At 38.5% G+C, this 24,710-nt stretch overlaps 3 protein-coding genes and 1 non-coding gene across 5 annotated transcripts in view; 1 reads left to right on the plus strand and 3 right to left on the minus strand.

Annotated features, from left to right (window-relative positions):
* The window catches only part of LOC136238403 (uncharacterized), a 105,994-nt gene that overhangs the window by 51,689 nt on the left and 29,595 nt on the right, over window positions 1-24,710 (plus strand). The window lies entirely within an intron of this gene.
* Window positions 5,770-5,909, minus strand: LOC136239659 (U4 spliceosomal RNA). The gene has a single exon (XR_010693560.1). It is a non-coding gene; the product is annotated as a U4 spliceosomal RNA (small nuclear RNA).
* LOC136238787 (glutathione S-transferase theta-1-like) lies at window positions 6,842-13,812 on the minus strand. The gene is made up of 5 exons (XM_066029384.1): window positions 13,648-13,812; window positions 13,501-13,591; window positions 13,299-13,440; window positions 7,265-7,388; window positions 6,842-7,218 (listed from the first exon to the last, which is right to left on the minus strand). The coding sequence occupies exons 1-5, from the start codon at window positions 13,769-13,771 to the stop codon at window positions 7,010-7,012; spliced, it is 690 nt and encodes a 229-aa protein (XP_065885456.1). The 5' UTR covers window positions 13,772-13,812; the 3' UTR covers window positions 6,842-7,009.
* On the minus strand, window positions 17,356-22,707 carry LOC136238569 (TNF receptor-associated factor 2-like). Its single transcript, XM_066029130.1, has 7 exons — window positions 22,443-22,707; window positions 22,337-22,379; window positions 21,759-21,863; window positions 21,026-21,193; window positions 20,848-20,919; window positions 20,686-20,760; window positions 17,356-18,665 (listed from the first exon to the last, which is right to left on the minus strand). Exons 1-7 carry the CDS (start codon window positions 22,586-22,588, stop codon window positions 17,571-17,573), a joined length of 1,704 nt encoding a protein of 567 aa, XP_065885202.1. The 5' UTR covers window positions 22,589-22,707; the 3' UTR covers window positions 17,356-17,570.

The raw sequence follows: 24,710 nt of genomic DNA on the forward strand, positions 1-24,710 counted from the left end.
GATGGGGTCTATTTTACAGAATGGAATGCTTTCTGAATCAACTTGCAGCTTGGCTAGCTGCTATCATTGCATTTTATCAGTGGAACCTCCAGGAAAATGGAATAGGATAATTATAAAACATTAATTGATTGTTTAGGTAATCATGACTTTATTCAGTCTAATAAACAGATTATATGGTTGATTGAGTGAGGTATCACTTTCAGACGACCAGTGATGAGATGCATGGATTCATCGAATTTTTGTTGTGGTTGGAGACATTAAATATCCAAAAGCAAACTGACTGTATAATATTAATTCACTTTCTTTATATTTTCTCAATTTTGAGCCTGTATACAAATAATTGAATTTTCCTTGTCAATAGAAATCCTAGAATAAGATGGGAGAGAAACTTATCTTTGTTTACCTATACTGTACAACCAAGAGTTCGTAATACTGATTTGTATGGGGGAGAGTGTCTAACTCTCAGTATGGCCTGTACAAACACCCTGCGTAAAGTTCACCTTTCATCAAATCAACACCTTTACTGGGGGGTAGAAAACTGTTGATTAGCGTTGCTGAAGAAGGTAAAGCCTTTGTTCTGAAATAAGGCCGAGGTGTTACTTTAAGCAGGGTGTTTGGTGAATGCATTCAAGTTAGACACTCTCCACCTTATTATGAACTCTTGGTACAACTTCAAAGGAAAATGAAGAAAACATACAGATGAATCAATAAAATCACTACAGTAAGGTGAATTACAGACTAGTGAGATCTTGGTTAATTAATGACAGTGGTTGGAGATTAAGTGTGGTAGCTTCTTGTTCTTGAATATGTTGCAAAGTGGAAGTACAAATCAAAATGGGATATCAATTTCATTATGAAAAATTTGTATACATAAATAATCTAGCATTACTATTTCATTTGTCCCCCATTTAAACATGCTACAACAGTACTAGTGTCAGTACATTGGCAGTGAATCTACCTTGAAATTTCAACTCTAGAGTAGATCCAACACAGGACAGCCCGCACTGTAACAAATACATGTGATCCCATTGTAATTTCATGGACCAGCTGGACTGGGAATCACTTGAAAATAGACGAACAAATTTAACCTGTTTTGTTTGAAGTGAAGCATGTGAAATGTTACACTTAAGAAATCCTAGGATTCTTAGGTGGTATGTAATTAATGTGAGTGTTCCATTTCAGGTCTGACTAGATACATTGAAATTACACACACACATCTTGGTCCAAATCACGTTTGCCTGGTGGCTACAGGCATGGTTTCACATGCGGCTTATAATAGAGATTTGGCTGATCTTGGAGTTTTGGCATTTAGCCTGATTCAAAGCTACGTAGCAGTCAGACACATCCTTGAATTGTGCAACAGATAAAATCAGCTCACTATTGAATACGGTATTAGTCCACTGCACCAGCTGTTAATATATAAATAACTCCATGCATACACTTCAGTGATGTTTGCAGAATATACCCTCCTTGCGGTCTGCCAAAATATTTGCTCCTCACACACTGCACAAAATTCTTCAAGTTTTAATTCAGCTGGCTCTTTCCTGTTACCAGTATCTTCCTGCTTGCTTTATTTATACACTGACTTATGACTTGAAAGACCGGCCCAGACTGTTTTCTAAAGTCTAAATAAGAAAAACAGCTCACATAAAGTTCGTTTAATCACCCACTGGAGATGCCACTGCTAACTTATAAGGGAAGTTTCAGCAATGGTAAGTTGCAAGCTTCAATTTGAGAAAGCGTTCCGTTCCGTGGTTTAGTCCATCATTCCGTTCCGTTCCGTTCCGTAGAATAGTCCCCACCAAATTTTGATGTGACTTCCTTTTTTTCCAGGTGAAAATTGTGCTATCTCCTATTTCCAAAGTCTATCCATCTTGCCTTCTAACTTATCTTCCCAAAATGACTTACAGGCTTCCCTTGATGATCAATTATTTGCAAGCATTTTCAACACCTCCACAATCCGTGACCAGGCTCGTTTACGTGCTGTTGCTCACTCCTCTGGTGTCAGCAGTGGCTGGCTGAAGGCCATCCCTCAACCAACATTGGGTTTGGCCTTTTCTCCACATGAGTTTGTTATCGCTGTCCGTTTATGGTTGGGTGTTCCTCTTTTCCCATTGTTACCACTTTGTACATGTTTGTCTGTCATAGATCAGTTTAGTGACCATCTTCTTGGTTGCTCTCATGGCCCACTATGTATCCAATGCCATGATGCTCTTGTTTCTATAGTACATCATGCTCTACTGCAAGATCCTCGGCAAGATCACCCTGGTGTTCTCCGTGAGCAAAGCATTGCCTCTGATCAATCTCGTCCTGGGGACATTTACCATCCTGATTTTACTCTAGGCCGTCCTGCTTACTTTGACCTCTCTGTCAAGTGCACAACTCAGCCTTCCTTTATTTCCGCTGCTGCATCTAAGGCTGGGGTAGCTGCTGCTGCCGGTGAGGAGGCTAAGGATGACCATTATTTGGAAACTGTTAATAACCATGGTGGTGAATTTTTTCCCCTGGTTTGCGAGTCATTTGGTGTTTGGACACCCTTTGCTTTATCAACCTTATCCACGATTGCCGACCGTACAACTGTTAAAAGTGGTATTCCCAGACAGTTTGCAAGGAAACAATTGCTTCAGCGCTTGTCAGTTACTCTCTGGCGATATAATGCCAAAATGATCCTGAGGCATTATGGCTTATGCCCAGAAGATGGCATAGACTTGTTGAACTAAGTTATTAATTAAGGTTGTTTTGTAGTTAAGGTAGCTAGTTTTGTAGTTAAAGTACTTAGTTTGGTAGTTAAGCTAGTTAGAATTTTGTATTTAATATATTTAATTTAACTTAATCAAGTTTACATTTTTGACTTAGCGAACTCTGAAAGTATGTGGAAAATTTACAGTAAAACGACCACGCCTTAAAAAGGCAACCCATCTATATAGACCCTTTGCAGGTGAACTGCTTCCATAGCAACATCCGCCATTTTTGAGTACAACCTGGTAGGAGAGAGCATAGGGTCAACCTTTGCCATAGAATGCAGCTCTTCTGCATTCTATAGCAAAGGTTGACCAGGTTAAACCTATGCTCTCTCCTAGGATTGCAAAACGGGTTGTACTCCAAAATGGCGGATGTTGCCATGGCAGCAGCTCACCTGCAAAGGGTTTATAGCTACTATATCTTTTGACCAAAGCATTACTAGTTTAGCCTAGCTACCTAGCATTTTTAGGTGTTACTATAGCACATGCATACAATGCATGCACAGTAAATTTAGGCTTGTGCGATTATGTCCCGGCTTTTTCACAGATCCGGTCACAATTATGGGTCTACTATAGAATAGGATGCATTATAAGCTGTTATCTAAGCAATGGTTTCTCACATAATGATAACATTAATATTAGTTATTTGAGTGAAAAAGTGAGACACTCTAATAGAGCAGTCAACTATATAACATGAACAACATGTACTTTAATAGAACAGTCTTTTTCTACATACACACCAGAAATTACAGGTTTTAATACTTCTCTTTTGGATGAGGTACAAGTCTATATTATGATACACTATACTATATACTGAGCTACATTTTTTTCAAAGTTCATAGCTAGCTGTCAGTACACTAACTTAAACAGTTGAAAATAGTTGACTGCATGTGTAAATTCACCTCTTTAATGTACTGAATGATTTACTTTTTTCACAAAATCTTACAAAACTCCTTACTCCCATACTTTGCATGACATTAACAACTACATAATATAAACGAAATCATCGGTATTCACAAGATCATATAATCATCTGGCAAGCTAGCCCATCAGATTTCCTCAACAAACTCAAACCATCATTTTTATTTCTGTCGACTTCCAAGATTATGGAATTCCTAATTCATGCACAATTGACTTGAATCTACCCTATGTGACAAGTAATTACTAATTTTTTATGGCACCACTTTTAAAATAATACTCCCGGCCAACAATACTTGTGTACATTTCATTTTTGTTACCCCTGCTCCTCCCGTATATACAAGCTACACATGCACACACACACTATCCTTAAGTAATTAAGTAGTATATATTGTAATTAATTAGTAATCGCAACTAGCTACTAGCAGTTCTTGCCCTTAGCTATCAGCCATCCTATCCCAAATTCCCAATCACCAATCGTCATTGTCACAGATATCGTCGATGAACCTATAGACATATCCAAGTCAATAGGGTATGCAGTATGGAATCAAAATATGGATGCACAGTTAACAAGGGCATATATAGGGGTGAACCTAGGTGGACCTGTGCCCTCCCTCTAATAAAGCAGTCACAGTATTCAAAGAAGCAATGTAGCAAAATGATCCTGAGGCATTATGGCTTATGCCCAGAAGATGGCATAGACTTGTTGAACTAAGTTATTAATTAAGGTTGTTCTGTAGTTAAGGTATCTAGTTTTGTAGTTAAGGTAGCTAGTTTTGTAGTTAAGGTACTTAGTTTGGTAGTTAAGCTAGTTAGAATTTTGTATAGCATATTTGTAATAATAACGTAGCAAACTATGCATGCTGTCATAAATAAGAATTTTTTATGTGCTTAACAAATATAGTTGGTAGAGGGCTGCCATTGTGAGCAGACTGTGACCCTTTCTTTGCTCTTGTGTCCTACCAACCCAGAGAGTCTAGATACGGTATGGCTATGTCCTAATTAATATATATGGAGGAGCAGAATGAACATATTATTAAAGACGATCTATAATTGCATGATATAAATGTCTTCAGTAGGACAATAAAAATCAGAGTGCATTAATGTTTTTCTGTTGAGGATGAATTTGCTTTATTAACTTGAATATGTATGTATATACATTTGAAATCAGCCAACCTCCAAAGCAACTCATGTTTCACATAGCTTTTGTTATAAATGTAAGTTACTTGCTACATCAGACATGTCTATTTGTGCTGCTGATATAGCTATACACATAGTAACACGACTAAATATCGTTCAGATCACAACAAAACCAACCATCTTACTTACTTATGCATGTACTTAAATATTCATAATCTAAACATTAAACCATATCTACCTACGAATTTATGATTACCACTATTATGATCAGTAGATACACGCAAAAGTGCCAACACCCATGTCTGTGCAGTCTGTTCACCATATAGCTGTGTACACCAGCATGTCCTCACAAGGGTGGTGGAAGCACTAATATAACTTTCAAGGGCTAAGACCCACACAAAGATACAGACGTAATGCTCCAGCAAAGTGCTCTGTGGCAGTGTGGCTAACAATCATATAGCAAACATAAAAGATTGTGTTCTTGCATTTGAAAGAACAGAAAACCTAATAATTTTATGTTAAGCTCCTTATAGTCATCAATGGCCAACTTAAGTGATTGAGTCAGAAGCATTGACACATGTATTAATCAATTACCCACTATATATGTGTTTCTGTAATTTTCCTTGGTTGGGGTCAGTGTTATTCCCCTGCCAAGGCTTATCAGCACACTATGTTCATAAATAGCTAAACACCACACAGAATTTACCAAATGCTCCCTGAGTGTCTTAATTAACTTAATCCACAGAACCAAAGTAAAATATGCCAGACAGATACCCACCCCCATACACAATTTTTCAAAGCATACTGTAATTACAGTAAGAAGTATATACACTAGTCAACAGTGACTTGACTATTGGAAAAAAATCAAGATGTGGGCATACACAAAGGCCTGCAGCCTAGCCTGGCAATATTCATTGCCTAGGCATCTCAGCCCATTACATAATAATAATGAATTGCTTTGCTTACATGGCCACCGCAATGGCCTCCAAAAATTGCAAAGCCCACGGTATTTCACGTGGTCATTGCGGGATATTGGGAAAAGTTTTCAATTAGCAATAACCGCGCCTCGGTTGGACCTCACTGGCTACGGTACTACCACTGCACAAGGCTGAACAGTCAACTGTTCCACTGCATTTTATAGCATCACTACTGAGATTCGATTGTGGGTTATGAAATGCACGTTTTACGTACGAAGTTTTGCTGAAATGACGTAGTTATAAGGCTGGTTTCTTTGATTACTCAACCACAAACATCCTGAAAATCATAGTTATTCTTTACCGCCTGCTATATTGCCTCAGTCGCCTGCAATTATGGCCAGTGTAGGTCACGTACCACCTGCTGTATTACGTGTTCTGTATATAGACGTCTCGTGAGTGCGCTCAGTCACATCATTTTTAGGTGTGCTATATATAGTACTAGGCAGAGACTCTCAGATCGAATCTCATGTAGATGTGAGGCTCCTACACTGTTTTCTAATGGACTGAGACTGGTAGCTACAGATCCATACGTCGCGCGGATACCATGACTCTTCTTTTTAATTTTTTAAAATTTTATTTTAAGTATATCGAGATTTAACCTTACGGTAATCGGCATATATATAGCCGTATCGGCGCTTCATGCCTAGCTGCATCTCGAGCTGTATGGTGCACCTTGTCAGTCGTGCAGGATTTTCTGTATGTATATATCTACACCCTGGCAGCCGAGCTGGCAGCATTATACGTAGCCACGGATATTAGAGCCACGCCCATCAATTATCAATTATGCTTGTATACTGGAAGCTGAGCTGAGACAAGGTCATAAGGCCGGCCAAGCTGCAGCTGGAAGTCATGAACATGGCTATAGTACTCTGTTACATTCACAACAGCTGCAGCTCATGCTGTCAATGCGTTTTGATACAAACAGTATACATTTTTTTAGAGTATACAAATTGACACTTTAATCTGATAATCCTGCATATATTAGCTTACTGCATGTACAGTACCATATTGGTTTTAAATACCCACCAAAATAGGTGCTATCTATATACATGACATGCAAAGGGATTGTAAATAGTGTTTTAAGTTTTAAAAAGCACAATAATATGTATAGACCTTAATTGTTGCGCCATAGTGGTTGTATAACTAGCCAATATGACAACATACACATATAGACATATAATATACATCATATATACTGATAAGGAGACACATTCATGCATGTATGCATATGGGTCACAGATTAAATGTAGTTTTGAAGGTTCCATCTTTACGACAGTCATACACTACTTGGTTGATCTTGTCAAAGTGAGGATTAAGATCTTTCCTGCATCCTTCCACCCAACGTTTAACATTATCACCATGATCCTCAGGGTTGAAATCAGCAATCCAATACTGAGTGATCTCACTTAAGCATAACAAATCAGCAATGGATATCTCATCACCTATAAAATGGCATTAACCAAACTTCATTATACAGACCCAGCTTACCAACTATAAATTTACTGTCTTTCAGAAAATGTGAATCAATAATCTCCAAGCTTTTCTTTAAAACTGGTAACTGCTCTTCTATTCTTCTTTCATTGATTTTACCAGTCACCACTGGCTGAAAACACTGTAAAGATGTATAGACAGAAAATACATAACTTGATACAGACAGTGCTTCACTTATGCTGCATTTGTTATACTATGTACAGGGGTGGATCCATGTCCTGGCAAGGGGAGGGGCACAAACAGGTAAGTTCTAGGTGCCAGATCCTCCTGTTAGTTGCAGTATTTTTGAAGCAGCAAATAATGCACCTCTTCGTAGTCAGGGGCGGATCCAGGAGCTGGCAGAGGTAGGGGCACAAACAGGCTGAGTTGTAGGTGGGTGGGGAAAGCCAGATTCTCTTGTTAGTTGCTGCATTCAGTTTTTGAAGTAGCGAATAATCACCACTTAGTAGTGTCTCATTGTTGATTTTTGACATTTTGGCTTTTCCATATGATTGCGGAGTCTTAAAAGCTATGTAAAAGGCTACAAATCTCTTAACAAGATAATTATTTTTAGAGGCGCTTAGTATGCACGAAGGTGCTGGGGGAAATTTCACAGCTAGTTTTACTTTGGTTTACTTTGATTCAGGTGAGTTTGTTTTGCATATCGTTTTCATGAGTTAATTGATCTAGCCCTGACATAAAGTTTAGTATTTTAATCAGAAGTATGTCTCCTCCAAAAGGTGAGGAGTGGGGGGGAGGGGGGCATTTGTCCCATCCTGGATCCACCATTGGTAAGGTAAGTAAGGGGGTTTCTGGACAGCTGGGTATTCCGGACACTTCGTTTTTAATCCGCTACTGAAGGATGGAATGGAAACCAATCAGGCTATGGTTTGAGTGCCTAAGTACCCCACTTGTGTGCTATAAAATACCAAAGTTTTATCTCGATAGCTTCAAGGATTAGTGAGATTCGTCACGATTTGCTTGCGCATGTAGAATATTTTTGTGTAAAAAACTTTCTATACGCGTGTTAACAGTAGATTGAGGGCATCGTTCGTAATTCTGAGCGACCGTATGCACCAAAAATTGTCAATCACACTATACAGTGAACGGATATATGATTTAGAGATAGTACAACTGGATTCCACGCCCATTACCTGCGTCGTGTCAACTTGAACGCGCAATCAACACAACCAGCAGCCCGGAGAAGCCTGCAGCAAGGATCTGCTGGGCCAGTATGCTGTTTCTGTGTTCAGGTAAGGGCTGGTACAGATTTCCAGGCAGGTGATCAAACGTCGCATCTTTGAAAGCGTTGCAAGACAACTGCAAGATCCGAAGCAGCATAACACAATTCTGCTGTAAAAAAAATCGCTGCCATAAACAAAGTAACCAGCCAAACAGAACGCTATCAGTCTCTGCTGGGCCATGGCACTCAGTGGAGTGCAGCAATTCCCATAGCAATGCCAGGTACGCTTACTTTTACTGGTGTCCGGAAACCCCAGCCACATAAATTTTTAGTATTTTCTCAAATTGCAAGTTTAGACCGTTCTTTCTTCTAGCACCTTACACTTTACTACTCACAAATTATACCACTGATAGCCTATTTCATTGGCTACAATTCGACACCAAGCATGTTAGAATCCGTTCTTCCGTTGAGGAGAATTAAACAATTTTCTAACACATGTACAAACTTTGTCCGGAAACGCCTGCCCTTACCTTAGTATCTAACTGTTGATTTTTACCATTTTGGCCTTTGTAGGTGGCTGTGAAGTCTTTAAAGCTGTTTCAAAGGCTCTGAATGTATTAAACAACAGCAACCCGATAATTATTTTAGAGGCGCTTAGTACACACGAAGGTGCTGGGTGACAATTTCATAGTTTGACTTTGGTTTACTTTAGTTTCAGGTGAATTCATAATAAATGCTAGTAAAAGGTGCATATTTTCATGGGTGTTATAAGTTGATCTTGGCCTGGCATAAAGTTAAGTATTTTAATCAGAAGTATGGCTCCTCCACAAGGTGACGGGGGGAGCATTTGCCCCAAATGCTCCATCCTGGATCCGCCACTGATGTATGCAAAATTGAAGTGACAGCATATAATGGACTCTGTATCTGAACACCAGGCATTTGAAGGGGCCGTGCAAGTACATTGCATAGTGAATAGATCCTTTACACCCCGGGATTGGAATCTTCTGTTTTTAACACTTCCATCCGTACCTCTGTCGACACCTTTCTACAAAGAGATCTATGAATTGATGCATCAGTGACCCAACTTTAGCGTATTAATTCTCTGTTTAGTGGACAGTACGGGTAATGAGTTTACTTCAGTTCAATTAACAAAGGATGGATAAGTGCACAAAACAAATTGTAAGTTCTAGAGGACGTTGTTTCAGACGGGTAGAGCTAGCCAAAATTTGTTGCCACCATTCAAGCGGCAAGTTTTGAACACATAGACATGGACTAATGACTTTGCTGGTTTGATTTCTTATCCCAAGTTATACTTACAGACTGAATTTGACACTCATAGAGTGAACAATTCAAGACCTACGGCTAGCCAAAGTTTTAATCACACGGGTCTGTCAGCAAGTTTTGTCACTGTTTTTTGCATCCACAATCACCTTTCCGCCTTATTCGAAGTAAAGAACAAGATTACCGTATCAAACAACACGAAATTCACTACAGAACAATGGATCAGACTTTTCTCCTCCCGGTTAACACCAATTTATTAATGGTGCGGATAGTCCAGTACGTAAGTACAGCAAGTATGTGGAGATTCCTATCCCGGGGTGTAAAGGATCTATGTTACTCTAAACATTGTGAAATACAGACGCATTTGCAATTAACATCAGGACAGTATTAAATACAATTTAATTAGCAAAATGAGTGTGGTTAGAGGGCAGGCTCACCAAAAACTTACCGTCATACAGACAGTAAAATCTATTGCTCTTAACAGGCAAACCTCCATTAGCATTATGGTTGGGTTCAGCTTTGGTTTCTTCTTCACCCCTAGCACTTACTGGTCATGCAATTGGTGTACAAACAGCAATGCATGGCCTTATAATTATACATATACAGATTTAATGCTATTACGTTGTGCTTATGCTAACGACGATGAAAAGGGATGTTATTCAAAGGGACTTCGTTGCTTTTGAACAACTTATGCAAAGTGATATCATAATCATCAAAAAGAGTCAAGTATTTGAAGTAATTTAAGTATTTAAATACTTTAAAAGAAAATAATTAAATACATTACAGTTCCAAAACAAAATACAATTACAAATACTCAAAATTTTATTTAAATACAAATACTCAATTATTTGACCTCAAGTCTGATTTGAAGGTACCGATGCATGGAGTGTGGTTAATGTTCCAGACACAATGTTTTCAGCAATTTCATGCAAGTAACAGCAGAAATACATCATACAATACGATAATACTGTATAGTAGGGACTACAAAGGTTTGGGAATGGCCAATGAAAAACATCACCCTAAAACCAGCCTCGCTTTTCCCTGACAATGATGAAGCAGTATTGGTTAAGTAAAACTAAGCCCAAAACAAGCCTTCAGATCGACCCGAAATGCTTTCAACAAGTTGCTATGAATTTTTTTTCAATGGAATTTTCTAGTAACTGACTGAGTAACTGACTGAGTAACTGATTGACTGATGCCTTCAGACAAACATAACTCAGTAACAGCTAAGACTAAGGGCTTCATTTTTTTCACTGTTCGATGTTGCTTCAGCTGGACACGTGTCGTTTGGCATACCGCAGTACATACAATGCATTCTTCATGGACTTACCAGTGTCCTCCTTTTGTGTCCCATTCATTTTTGCTGACAGCTAAAGGTGTTAATTTCGCAGCAGTGTGTGATGGCTTCCCTTCTAAGTTCTAACAGAAATCGTCCATATTTTTCATAGTGGCTTCTTTCATTGTAGAGGTGCTTTTCAAACAGTTCTTGATTCATAATGTTGTGTAATGGATTGAACATAGCTGACAACAAAGTGTAATGGATACTTCACTAATTGATAGCTGGGACGCACAGTGCTATTTCTTTATTTTGATGTGGTATGCGTGGGTTCATCAGTCATAATAATTTTATTTTACAAAAAAGGTTAACATAACAAAGTGATATAGCTCTTCCTAAAAGGAAATAGCTGAGGAGGGGGGACATTTGTCCCAAATCCCTCAAGGTGCGAAGACTAGTGACAGGGGCACTGATATTGTCGCATGGGTACATCTGATTTGTGCTGATAATCTCTTCTATATAAAGTAATGTTTTATTGCTGGTACTTTTCTTTTGTGGTTATGCACCTGACCTCGCCTGACATTAATATATGGGTACGTGATATCAAATGAATTGAATTCTAGTCCCCGCACTTGGCAGTATGAATTATGGAGTGATACAGGAGTTACTTCAGTAGTACTTCAACTTTGTCAGGAGAGAATGTGATGAACAAGAGCTCCATCATTCATAATAGTTACTGTATGCCAGGAAGTTTTGCATGTTATAAGTTAGATCTACAATAACATCAAGAGTTAATAATAGTAGGGAGGGAGAGTGTCTAACGCTCAATAGGCCTGTATAAAATGAGCGCGTAAGACAATCTGGCTTCTTGGCCAGACATGTTGATTGCATGAAGGGAGATGTGAAATGAGGCACGCCGCAGAAGGACGTTATCGATACTACTAGCTGTTCACAAATCAGTCTCGTGAGCAACGTGCGAGGTAGCGTGTGCAATCAAACATGTCGATTTGTGATGAACAGCCCTCGGTACTGGCCGAAATTGAAGCAGAAACAGTTCAGCCTAGCAAGAAGAAGCGTCAGAGAAGATCAATGAAGAAAAGCGGAGATGAAGCACGCTCGGAAGCACAGGTAGAATTGCATCACGAATCTACCGTTCAGCCACGTCCCGAGGTAACGCCCAAGAAGAGGCGTCAGTCAAGGAGTGATGAGCCGGAAGTAACCAAGAAGTGTCAAACGAAAGCAATGGCAAGGAAAAGAAGCGGCGCCGATGAAACACAGCCTGGAGAATCCCAACCTAAGAAAAAGCGCCAGATGAAAGTTATGAACGATTTCTCTCTGGTTCTCCCATCACTCACTGGAGTAGCCACCTTCGCATCACTGCTTTCTCACCAACTATCGATTTTGCAAGGCCATACAAAATGTGACATAACGTGTTTATTGCGGTCATCAACACTATAGGAAATTACAAAGGTATACGATAATAAGCGGGGTGCTCTACGCGCTCATTTTATACAGGCCTATTGAGTGTTAGACACTCTCCCTCCCTACTATTATTAACTCTTGATAACATAGTATAGCAATAAGCTGCACACACAGCAGTGTAGGTTTTCAGATAGTTAGCTAGATACACACATCATGTTGTTGAAGTCTGCAGCTGCCTAGGGCACATTTTATGTATGAATGCTACAGCTGTAGGCCAGAGTCGCATATATGAACTTTAGGGAGATTACCAGCTCAGAAGACTACCTCTTGGATCTGCACCTGGGTGAAACAAAAGTTCAGATACCTATTATCCTTCTGATATATGTTATCCGCACAGTTAATGCCTTAAAGAGTCTTCTTCTATCAACATTCATGTAATCTATAATAAAATACTTTTAAATTTAGTGTGGCTATTTAAAAATTGATATGGTGACGGAAAACAATTAGGCCAGACAAAGTAGAGTCATGGTTTCTTATCAGCCACTTCAACAATTTTACTACAGGCACATAGTCATTTTTTCATTATTCATTATTGAAGGAAGGGCTTGAAATCACAGACTATGTATCACTCACTACAGGAATTATCGAAGGCCTTCTAAAATACTTATACTCATCTTTTTTAAAAACATTTTCTTTGCTGATAATGATGGCCGATCTATCTCATTATCGAAGACACTTGTGCATGTGATCAATTGCAGGAGTTTTAATGTGGTAGGGTGGAAAGCAATGCTGGTGCATGGGCAATGAGAAACAAGGCATCGAGTTTGCCCGGTCTTAAGAAACAAAGATAGCATTACACCTACACATACTTATCACACCTACACACATACTTTGAGAAAGAACACTTTACACCTGAGGTTTCCAGTGTGCCAGGACAGATACTGATCCACTAAGGCTCTTTTCTGCACATCAGCAGGATACCAGTGATCAGGTAATTTGTACTTGTTGCAAAGATATTTCAGAATTGCAGACCTGTAGAATTGCATTATTTTAAATAAAAATCAAACGAAAACCGCAGCTCCACCCCCTTACGATTCAAAGAGACAAAATCCTCCGTCATCAATTGCTGGGATTTTCCTGTTAGGGTTAACGTTACCGAACTCGGAATCACTTGCTGGTTCCCCTACGTAAGGAAACGTGCACAACTTAATGCGTGCTTTAAGTTCATCACGTGACTACCTTTTCGTAACAGCAATTTGCGTTCTTCGTACGGAATACCTTCACTCTCAAGCAGCCACATTATCGCACGACATACTGGTGAAAAAGTATCCGTGTACAACTTCAGCTTCCCATTAGAGGTCATCGTGACAAAATTACGGAGGAAAGAAAATCCGGATACTATTACTAAAGATGTTCTACTGTTTATTTACATGGGTATAATACTGAGGCAATGTAAATTACACTTAGGTGGTTTTTAATGCTTAATCATATACCACTTGGTGGGTTTTGTCTTAAGCATCTTCCTACAGTCTTCCACATATTAATGTTAAACATTAGCTAGCACCATATAAAACAGAAATCCAACAGTGGTCTGATACAAACACATTGAATCTGCTGTGGATATCTCCTCACCTGTGCATGAGAAATTCTACTAGATTAGCTAGCTACGGGGTCCAAAACAAACACCCAAATGCAACTAGCTATATATAGCTAATGGCAAAAATTAATGTAGTTAAACTGTACCAGTAAAAAAATCTTGAATGCCGGAGTTCTTATGATTCAAAAGGATAAAAAAAAACCTATCAGTTGGTAGAGATTAGCTTTGTTGTACCACTGGTAAATCTATCAATTTTCACTACAACAGTACACATTAAGGCTAGGCAAAATTGTGAATACTGTTCACCAGTGTGAATATTGCATGTTATTTGTGAATATAGAATAGGTAACTATAATATAGCTATTTGAATGTGAAATATTGATGTATTTCTCATATTTAGATTTTGCATCCTGACCGCCTGGCAGACTCCTGTAAGCGTTCATGCAAGCATTAATCGGATGGCTGTAGATTCAAGGCTGCCTAGGTTCAGTCATGGATTTTTTTCTCCTTTCTCCACTTTTTCAAACACACTTTCTGTAACAACTTTAAACAGGCTGTAGGACCAGGTGTCCTACAGACCTTCAGCACTTGTGCTGTAAAGCCTTAATAAATAAAAATAAATAGTTGGATTTCCTTAAACATAATTCAGTGCTGCCAATATCATCCTAGCAATTATGAATGGGTGAAATGTTTACTCATACTCAACAGAATTTGAGTGTGAGTTAGTGATGTAAACTATTACATGAGTTGTTGTAAGGTATATACAAACTTGTTATCATAATAGTATTCATAGCTTATCATGATGTGCACGTAGTAAAAAAAAAATCCACTATCTTGCTCAGTCCTAGTGCACATATTGTTAAATACTGCAAGTCTAAATTTAATTATACCATACACACTCTTTGCAGCAGCTACATAGCTACTTTAACTAGCTAGTTACTGGTTTGGCATTCTCAAGAGACACCATTCTGTCTGTCTGCCAATAGCCATTACATCTATGTAATTTTATAGCTACATCAATTGTTGTATGGAGAACTATGTATTTATGTATGCAACCTTTAACAACTTTAAAGTAACAACACTCATGCACACATATACACACATACATGATGCAGAGAAAACTACATAAAGTATACTGTTGGCAAAATTTTGAGGCACTTAGCAAAACTTTAGGCAAAAATCAGTTTACAACATATGTTGTACTTTTAAAAGATATCAAGACTGTGTAAGTCACGGCGATACTTGAATTGCTTTCTATCACTCAAGTTATACCTAAAATCTAGATCTGCAATAATGGTTGTACATTGCCAGATGACAATTGAGCAATGCAATAGTATACACACATTTACAAAAATTGCAAAAATATTTAACTCAACTTTCAAAACAAATTTTATAATTAATGATGGACAAGACTTACAAACAAACGGACACCCACCCACTCACATGCACGCACACACCAGCAACAACACACACAAAATTGTGTTTTTAGTGAAAATAGAATTGCTTACCAGCTCAGCTTTTTTACTCTTCTATAAAGGGAGCAAAAGGGAATGCATGTAGCCACAAGAAAGAAAACATCTCTAAAGATTGAAATACTTTAATGGAGTAGTCAATTTCTTGCAGAGGGATTCAATTTGAACAAGTAGCTAGATCTGAGTTAGTCAGATATGTATTTGAGTCTAGACTTTACCTCTACTAATACCAATGACTATATGTGACTGAATTTGACAAAACCCGGCTTCGACGCACAAAACTTCGTTAGGAGATATGGCGATTTTAAGTAATCATTGTGTAATAACTTCCCAGTGCCTACAGCTGTGCAAACAAAATTTGCACCAAGTATGCATCTATTTACTAGCTATCACTGAGTGGGTGTATACATTTCTGATACCCAAAATTAGCCCTGTTTTGGGCAGCTTTTCTCGAGTGGGTAATAATATCACAGGTGATAGTAATAGGGTGGGAGGGTGGGGGTGGATAGTAATAGGGTGGGAGAAAGCTGCCACAGAAACCAGACTGGGTGGGAGAAAGCTCCCACTCGTGGCTTTGACAGGGTCGGAAGAAAGCTGCCACAGAAACCAGACTTGCCAGTCCTGAAGGAAGTACAGTGTGGAATGTGATAGTGTATTAGGCCAGCAATCCATTTCTGGTAAAAACGTAAGTTTGATTTTGTGTGTGTGGAAGCCTTGTTATGTGAAATCCGGTCACATTTAATATTAAGAGAGGCATCACGTGAGATCACGTGATCCAACAATACTACAGTTAGCTTGTTTGGCTGCCTCTTGCTACTCCTTGTGTTCCATGGGTTGGTAATAAAGTGTGGGCCTGTTTTCAAGCGTCAATTGGTAAGTTACACTTTATATGGGCTATAATGTATTCATGTGTGACTGAATTTGACAAAACCCGGCTTCGACGCACAAAACTTCGTTAGGAGATATGGCGATTTTAAGTAATCATTGTGTAATAACTTCCCAGTGCCTACAGCTGTGCAAACAAAATTTGCACCAAGTATGCATCTATTTACTAGCTATCACTGAGTGGGTGTATACATTTCTGATACCCAAAATTAGCCCTGTTTTGGGCAGCTTTTCTCGAGTGGGTAATAATATCACAGGTGATAGTAATAGGGTGGGTATAAAATGGAGTAAGAAGACGATTGGAATCCAGAGGCCAAGTTTGGGCTCTCCATGGCTCTCAAATCACTCCAAATTGACCGAGAACACTATTGGTGAGCTCTCTGTGAAGTCCCAGCTCACTACACACCATTATCACAAAGCCATGGCCATTCAATGGCGCCAATCTCCCACTCGTGGCTTTGACAGGGTCGGAAGAAAGCTGCCACAGAAACCAGACTTGCCAGTCCTGAAGGAAGTACAGTGTGGAATGTGATAGTGTATTAGGCCAGCAATCCATTTCTGGTAAAAACGTAAGTTTGATTTTGTGTGTGTGGAAGCCTTGTTATGTGAAATCCGGTCACATATCATATTCTTCCATGATCACACATGAGCCATAACTAATAAGGGAGCCAAAATTTATTGAAGATATATAGCTAGATTGCGAATCTAGATCAACCATTTAATGTTCAGAATTTGTCAGCAGTTGGTCTTTTCCCACATCTGTGGCTAATTACTACCAAGCCTAGCCAGAAACCACCTTTTAAAAAATCCTGGCTCTGTCCCTGGTACAGTGAAACCTGTAGCCATATTAAGGACACGTTGGGACCAACCAAAAGTGTTTTCCAGGTCAATTTACATGCTAAAGGATACCTTAGGACCATTGATAAGTGTCCAGATTACGCAGATGTCCTCATTTTCAAGTGTCCTGATTAACATGTTTCACTGTAGTGGCTATTTCAGTTCACCAACTATTGGATGCATGCAATGTAATACATTATGATAGACAGTACACAGGTGATATTATATCGGCATGTTAAAAATCGTGTATGTAGAATTGGCTCCAAGTGAAGTACATGGACTAAAAGTCAAAACAAAATGCTGAACTATTACTAATGCTGTGCAGCTAATTATGTACAATGGCCGGGGTTGAAATAACATAAGTGACCAGTTTATGGGTGATATATACTGGAAGTGTCCACAACAGCTTTAATATACATGACATCATCCTTGACATAACTTTGATTATCAAAGACTAACAATTTAGCAAATTCTGGGCAACCACTGGCAATATTCATATCTGACTTTGGCCGCTGGAAACTGCTTGATTGTATGTTGGGCTTGAATGTCTGCACCAAATGCTTCTTTTGATCCTGATCAACAAGAATCAAGCTCACTTTGTGTTCAAATGGCCACTGAAGTAATGGATCATACTCGCTCCTCATCAAAACAAAGTAAATTGAAAGATGTGTTCCTTCTCCAGTGCCATCACCATTAAGATAAGCTCTGATGCACATCTTGTAACCATTTCTTCCTGTGTAGAATGGTGGTGAGTAAATGCTGGTGATTCGACCGATTTTAGCATCACGAATTCTCCTCTTCATTTCTGGTATACGCCAGAGAAAAGCTCCATTGTGTGTACTGGCAAGAGATGCTTGTAATTGTAACTCTAGTTCTGAATGGTGGACATTGAGGACATTCACAGTACGCTCAACTTCCAGTACCTTCTCTTCAACCTGTTTGATATAATCCAGTGGATAAGAGCCATTGTTGTTGTATGGGACCAGTTCACCACTCCTCATTCCTTGTGATGAATAATCTCTCTTCATCTTCTCAATTTCATTAGTAAACACATCTACTTGCATACAAGCTTTACTTGTGGAATTCTTAGTAGTGGCAACATCAGTGAACAACTTGCCATAATTTTGTTCCAAAAGAGAAAGCCTATCATCAGTAATACGTATGATCTTACCCACTTGAGACTTGGGCACTTCTTCTGATTTGTGTTCCTTCTCTTCCACTCTTGTTGTCAATATTGTGAATGTCTTGCATAACTTAATGTTGTCATTCTGTAGCTCTTCATTCTTCCTCTCTAGATCATCACACTTAGTTTCTAGTAGTTCAATTCTACTGGTGACCAGTTGGTAATCATTGGTCATCTTTTCTACTGACTGACTCATCTTGGAGAACTGGACTAGTAATGGTTGTAGGTGGCTGGTTAACTTGGCAGAATCTTGCAGGTGCTCGAAATACTCCTTGCTGTTAGCCTGTAATGATAAAGAATTATCATTATGACTACCCCCTATATATCAAAAATTGTAACCACGTCTGGAGAAAACCAGTCATATTGCCCATGCATGTGGTTGGGAGGGATGCAAACAAGTACATGATAGGCTGGTAGAATGATGAGCAAAATAGGTGGATTTTTGGACAATGGAGCAGGAATATAGCACATGTAGCATAAAAGACCATGGTGCTTTAATAGAATAGTCACACAGTGTTCTTCTTGTTATACAAACAACAGCTAAAGATCATCGATATACTCTAATAGAACAGTTACTATCAGTGTTGGACAAGTTACTTTGTAAAAGTAACTAGTTGCATATTACATATTACTTGTAACAGAACTATTTAGTTACAGTTACATATTACCCATAAAATAAAGTAACTATAATAATATTACATATTATATTACTTTGTGTCCACAGCTTTAAGCTGTCACATGTGAAACTACCACCTTATCACGTGCCATGATGGCGTTGTTGGGCAATGTACAAATCTTGGTTATAAGTAGAAGCTGGTGAATAAGCTTCATTCAGTAGGCTTCATTACTTCGTTGTGGCTAGGCGTTACTCAGTGGATTACTAACGAGATTAGTAACTTCGTTACTTGTAGTAATAATATTACATAATATTAGGCTCGTTACAGTAACTATATTACTTAGGTAATGCGTTACATTTGTTAGTAAAGTATCTTGAGTTATATTACCTGTTTTTTAAGCGTATTTCGTTATATTACTTAGTTACCACAAAAGTAATAATATTATGTAACACGTTACATAAGTAACGCGTTACTCCCAACACTGGTCACTATGCTTCGAAATAACATGTTTGTGAGGTTGAGAGACTCCCTTCAATTAACTCTTTACAAAGTGGATGAATTTTGAGCAAAGTAGATAAAAATTGCTGGAAAGAAAAATTGGTAGGAAAATAGACCCATTCCTATAGATTGGACTTTTGCCACATGGTTCCATGGAGATAAACAGCTATCTTCTGGCTGGCCAGACTGTTTTACTAAGCACACTTTTGACTTTAACTTAAAATGTGAAAAAACAACTTTAAAAAAATTGTGTATTTTGAACTTTATCTTACTACTTTTCACAAGTCATCAGAGTTCTACCTACTGTGCTACCGCTGCTAGCTCCCTGAATTTTTGACTATTTTAAATGCAAAATAATGATCCACACAAAAACAACTAAGAAGGTAAAGTTGAACCCAAACCCTAACCCTAACTTTGGACTACTAGAGTCATGAGAATTGGTTCCATACATAGTAGGGGGTGCAATAGCACCTCTACCATCTATGGAACCAATGCCCTTTAATTTTATAAATAAAGAGAGTGTGCCCAAAACTTTGAATGCCCATATCTCGTAAATGGCTGATGGAAATTTAATCAAATGTGCTGTGGTCTGCCCTACCTAGCAGATAGCTATAATGCAAAAATGGTGTGCTTTGGAGGAGGGGCCATAAAGCTAGGCTTAAGTTTATTATGCTCTAAAATCTCATTCTTTCTGGCAATTCTTTTTTAAATTCACCTATTATTCCCAAAATTATTCCTGAAATTTGTACCAGATGCAATTAGTTACAAATTTATATAAGTGACTGTTATATTAGAATTATGAGCTCAAAATTGACTGCTCTGTTAGAGTGAATGACTGTTCTATTAGAGTAGCTTGATCATTTCAACCATTTTTTATGCTTGCACTGTTTCAGTGGTGTATTCAAATGAGTTTTGCATCAGGCTACAAGTGATACTTATAATTTTGTACCCAATTATTCCTGGAACTCATTCAATTATTCCAGAATATTTTCCAATTTTTTCAGCAAAATATTATTCTTGAAGTTATGCCGGCATAATAAACGTATGTCTGCATAAAGCTATACACATGTGAAAATGCTGTTTTCTTTCTTCTTGTCTATATACTCACAGTGTGGTGTACCGGCTTTCTCCAGAGACAATTACAATTTACCATCCAGTAAGTATACACTATAGACATATAACACACACCTCAAACAGTGCATCCTCTTCACCACTACAAGGACACCTGATCCAGGTACACTCCCTCATCACATGATCAGTAAGCTACAATAGTACGTTACAATGTAACATAGTTCTACATTACAATGTAGCATAGTTCATTATAACTCTACAATAATAATTAATCATTACCTTAAGTGCTGGCATCTCCTGCTGACAGAGATGGCAACTTTTCAAAGCATTGGGGCAGTTATCACCATGTGCCTGTAAAGATACAAAATTATGACATGAAGCAATCATGTCTCAAATTCTGTGAGAAAATTCTATGCAGTTTTTAAATATGACTATGTTCATATTTTAGTTTACTTACTTTTAAATCTCTAAATGCTAGTTTTCTTCCACAATCCGTGCACTCCATTAGTCGTTGTAGGCACTCATTGTTCAAGTGGTTTTCTAGTTTAGACTGTAATACTCTATCACCACATCCAGTGTTCCTACACTCCACTGTGATGTACTGACAACTTGACAAGTGTTGATCCTGTAATAGTATAGTGAGTTAACATGTTTGTATATAGTTAGCAGGGACAGAGGAAACAACTGGAGGGGGGGATGTAGCTAGACTTTTCTAAGGGATGCAGCATGCCAACCTCAGGGGTCTGAGGGCATGCCTCCCAAGGAAATTTTGACAAGCACACTGTCTGAGAGAGTGATTTTAGCAGTTTGTCAGATTACTATTAATATCAGCTTGACTGTTGTATTAGAGTGACTGCTCTCTTAGGGTATGTCAATCTTAGGGCATTTATAATTTATATTAGTATCCAGTTAAACTAGGGATCTGGGGGGCATGCACCCTCCTGTCTCTCCAGAAATTATACTATGAGTCTGATCAGCAGTTACCAATTAATATCTGATTGACTGTTGTATTAGGGTGACCATTCTATTAGGGCATATTGATCTTGATGCATTTATAATAGAATTGATTCACTAGAATCACAGATAGCTAAGCATTTATAGTTAGCTGTTAGGTGTAATAAAATCAGCCCCTCCATAATGTCTGGTAGCCACTCCCCCAACAACCCCTAATAGTAAATGGAACAACTCACAATGAGATCTTTAAACAATCCCTTCCATTCACATCCCATCTCATGGTTGTCACACTTCACTAGTAATCTATCAATTTCTTTCTTAATAGCATTATCAGGCCATGGCTGTAGACAACACATATATAGTCAAACTTATGGTACAACTTATAATTAGTATACACAAATGTCAAAACTGGACCAAAGTTTATGATTTTATATATAGCACTGAAACTGAGCCCTTAAACAGCAAACAGGTTCAGCAATCTTTTGTGCTTATATTACATCTTGTCCCAACAATGTCTCTTTTGTGAATAGCTAGGAGCTGACTGTTGCAATGTGCTAGGATCAGCATTGGTCGAATTAGCACCTTTACAGGTGATGAAAAACTTCTAATGAAAGTAAACCTTTGTACAAAAACAAAGAATGTTGCAGGGGTATATGTATGCAGCAAAGCTTTGCTACTAGTACTACCCTCTCTGCCTTCCAGTGCTAAACTCTCCATATCTATGGCTAAACTAATACTGATAAAGAATATACGTACTTATATTAGGAGTCAAGAGTGTAGCTTACGTAACTAGTCACTTCAGTACGTCACTTACCATGTTATTAGGATCAACCGTGGAAGTTTTACTAGTAGAGTTTCTAATGATAAATTAAAATGAGCTAGTATTTAATGGTAAAGTGAAAACACTGATATTGACAAACCTTGCATCCTTGAAACATAGTTTACAGTATCGTTGTCCAGTCTCACTGGTTTGTATGGGATCCTTTAGAACTAGCCTGCAATTTGAGCACTTCAGTCCCTCGTGGACTTCATCCCCATCTTTCAAATAAAGTTTGTAACCAGGCATGTCAGTCGGGTCAGCCAGCGGATAGTGCCGGAGTAGTAGCAGCAGCAATATTCCCTGGAAGCTAAAAGGCTGTGCCTGAAAAGCTAACCTGTCTCAGTTGACGTATCTCGGTTTGAATATGCTTGGAATGCACTTTAACGGCCCGGGGACGATCCCAGGGAATATTTCACTGATTACGTAGACTACACGGTAGGGGCGGGCGTTTCCAGACAAAGGGATTGCACACTCATTAGAAATTTATTCATTTCTCCTCGAGAGAAAAACGGATTCTTAAATGTTTCAGTAGTGCCGAATTGTAGCTAATGAACAAGGCTATAGGTGTATAAATAGTGGCTGGTAAACTACAGGGTACTCAGTAGGAGAAAGAGTAGTTTAGATTTGCAGTTTGAGAAAATGCCAAAAATTTATGTGGCTGGGGTTTCCGGTCACCACTGCAAAAAAGGCGTACCTGCCATTGTTATGGGAAATGTTGCACTCTATTGAGTGTCACGGCCCACCGGCCCTCTTTGTAGCTACTGGTGGCATGGGGCCCAGTGCTAGCTACAACAGTTTTTAGGAAGCTTGCTTCGATGTTGGCTGAGAAGCGCAGCATTATAACTATTACAGCAAAAGCTGATTATGTAGGCCTCGGATTTTTTTCATAATCAAGATCTTGATTAAGTGATTATAAAGGTGCCTGAGTGGCCACATATTGCATATCCATGCTGTATCGGGCTAGTGACCATACTTCTGTCAGTATTTCTAGTAGCAAAGATATGAAGCTCGAATAAATGGCTACTTCTAGTATTCCACTAGTGGACAAGTCATCAGAGTACTGCTTACCAATAACAGATGACCTTTTCAGTCAGTCAGTAAGTCAAGTAATTAGGTCTAAGTCCCTGAAATTAGGTTAGGTAATCCTAAGGCTGCAGCACATGTTGCTGTCAGACCTTCACTAGAGTGCTGGTCACTGTTAAGTGTTAATAATAAAAATAATAAATAAATGATATGCTTTTGGGAATCATCCAATAAAGAATAGTAACACCACAGTCATGCAGCAATAGCCAGTAGTAGATAACCATGTTTAGTGATGTAAAATTTCTGTACCATCGTGAACTTGATCACTTCATTGTGTCAAAGTGATAAGGAGGAGAGTTCCTTAGTGTACACCACAGCCATCACAGTGTGGATACTTAACTTGTTGTGGATCATTGTAGAGGAGTAAACTGGAATAAGTGACAAGTAGAGTAGAGTCAAACTCATCTAATACCCTCTCAGCTTCAGGACAGTCACAAGCTCCTACTAACTCTATGATGATGGAGTGGTCACACCAGTTGGAGTATGGGATCAATGTTCCTAGCAGTACAGCAGTACATCCACTGATGCACTCAGTAGGAAATAACTGGATATTATATGTGTCACTGGCTCTGAGACTAGTTAGGATATGAATCATTGTCTTTACAAGACTGTAGCCAACAAAGTAGTTCGTCAAAAAGATAAAGATACAGTACATCAATATTAATTTTCCAAGTCAATTTTATATGGTTGTGAAGAATCAACATTTTTCAATGCATGCATAATGGGACCTTGATTGTCTTTGATCATTTAATTTCTCATGTGAATAGATGGTGTGCTCTTTGAGTCACCAGTGTCTAAATTGAAGTCATCACAATCAGTGGGTGCTACCATTCCTATCAATGCCAACAAGGTGTTTGTTATGTTTGTCTGGCATACCAATCTCACGCCTGTCATTAAAATATGTGTAAGTGTTTAGCTACATTCTAGTTGCTTCCACTAAATGTACAATACTAGAGTGATCTGACCCTTCCTCTCTTGTGTAGGGGTGAGCACTGCTAGGGTACAATAAAAATTATGTAGAACAATGTATATGTTACAGATATACTTTAATACCTTTACTACGCAGTAAGTTTAATTTGATTATGATGAGTTACTGAACATTTTCACCTGTTACTACAACTTTGTGCCATATGGTATGCAGAATTATACATTTGACACAAGTGACTGTTAGTAACATTGTTATGTCAGAGTGTACATCTGTATATTGCCAATGTGCACATTATAAGAACTCAATATATATGACAAATTTATCAAGTTATCTCATAAGTAATTCCATATGTATTAT

This window comes from Dysidea avara, chromosome 11 (assembly GCF_963678975.1).
Source record: "Dysidea avara chromosome 11, odDysAvar1.4, whole genome shotgun sequence".
Lineage (NCBI taxonomy): Eukaryota > Metazoa > Porifera > Demospongiae > Dictyoceratida > Dysideidae > Dysidea > Dysidea avara.